We start from the raw sequence: 1,187 nt of genomic DNA on the forward strand, positions 1-1,187 counted from the left end.
AAAAAACCTAGCAGGAAAAGATAGATGGGATAATTTAAGTTAAGGAAAGCTGGCTAGAAGCAAGCCAAGCTAAGGCCAGGCTTTTATAAGGAAGAATAAGACTCTGTGTGTGATTTATTTGGGGCTAGGTGGCAGGCACCGCAAAGAGCCAAAAGAATCAAAGAGTAAGAAACAACCAACTACCTTTGGTGCCCAACGTGAGGTTAGAGTGAAAGAAAATTCGTCATCCCAAACCAGCCTTGAAGTCTATATGGAACAAAAAGTGGTCTAGAACTTCTGCTCCCCTGCTTCAGTTTCCTGAGTGATGTGATTACAGGGGTGCGCCACTGCATCCAGCTTAAAATTTTGCATCTTCACTGCAAACTTGGGATAAATGTGTAACTTAGAGGAAGGCAGTGGTGACCGTAAAGGAATGAATGAATGAGCCTCCAGCACGGCCGCTGTGGACAGTGATGTCTTGGTGCTTCTCATCATGACCTGTGCACAGCGCTGCCTCCGGCTATGACATGTGCAGAACTGTTTATGACTGTGAGAGAAGTCAGCTCTCTTTTGAGAAATGCCAAAATAGCCATAAGCTTTTCACAGACAACCTCCCATCCTAACATGCTGGGAAATCCATCTTTATCTGGAGGGATTCCACTGTGTATGGCTTAAAATGAGTCCTCTCCAACTCAAAACCCCACATTTCAGAACAATTTGTAGAAAAGGAAAGGAAAGCCAGCTGGCATTGCCCCTGAAGATGGCCTTGACCCAGAGAGCACACACTGTCCCTTCTGTCCTGGGTTGACTTGGCGCTTTACAGACACAGTGCAGCTGGGTCAGAAGGCAGGCCCCATTGCTTCCCCATGGCCCCTTATGCGCTTTCTTACCTGAATAAATGTTACAGTCCTGGGAGAAGTCAGCAACATTTTGTTTGATATCCACAAAGGCATTATCTCTACACTTCCAAACATCCTAGTGGTTCAAAATCAGAAATTAAAATCAATTTTGAAAACAAACAACTAATAAAAATCAAAGCCAGTATGCTTGCTTAACAAATTCTTGCATAGGGAAAAGGGGGGAAAAGGAAGAGAAGCTGAAAGCAAAAAAAACCAAAAGCTCATGAGAGTATCTATGGCAACAAATAAACACAGAGGGGCATGAAATAAGGATGTTCACTACATGGTGAACGTATAAGTGAGTGGGTT

The 1,187-nt window shown here is 43.7% G+C and overlaps 1 protein-coding gene across 1 annotated transcript in view; it reads right to left on the reverse strand.

Moving 5' to 3' along the window:
- LOC101996271 (kininogen-1-like) overlaps positions 1–1,187 on the reverse strand; it is a 37,048-nt gene that overhangs the window by 21,909 nt on the left and 13,952 nt on the right. Inside the window, exon 5 of the mRNA XM_026785232.1 lies at positions 870–954. Within this exon, the coding sequence (XP_026641033.1) occupies positions 870–954 (85 nt within the window). The remainder of the gene's footprint in view (positions 1–869; positions 955–1,187) is intronic.

Source organism: Microtus ochrogaster, chromosome 2 (assembly GCF_000317375.1).
Source record: "Microtus ochrogaster isolate Prairie Vole_2 chromosome 2, MicOch1.0, whole genome shotgun sequence".
In the NCBI taxonomy this organism is placed as follows: domain Eukaryota; kingdom Metazoa; phylum Chordata; class Mammalia; order Rodentia; family Cricetidae; genus Microtus; species Microtus ochrogaster.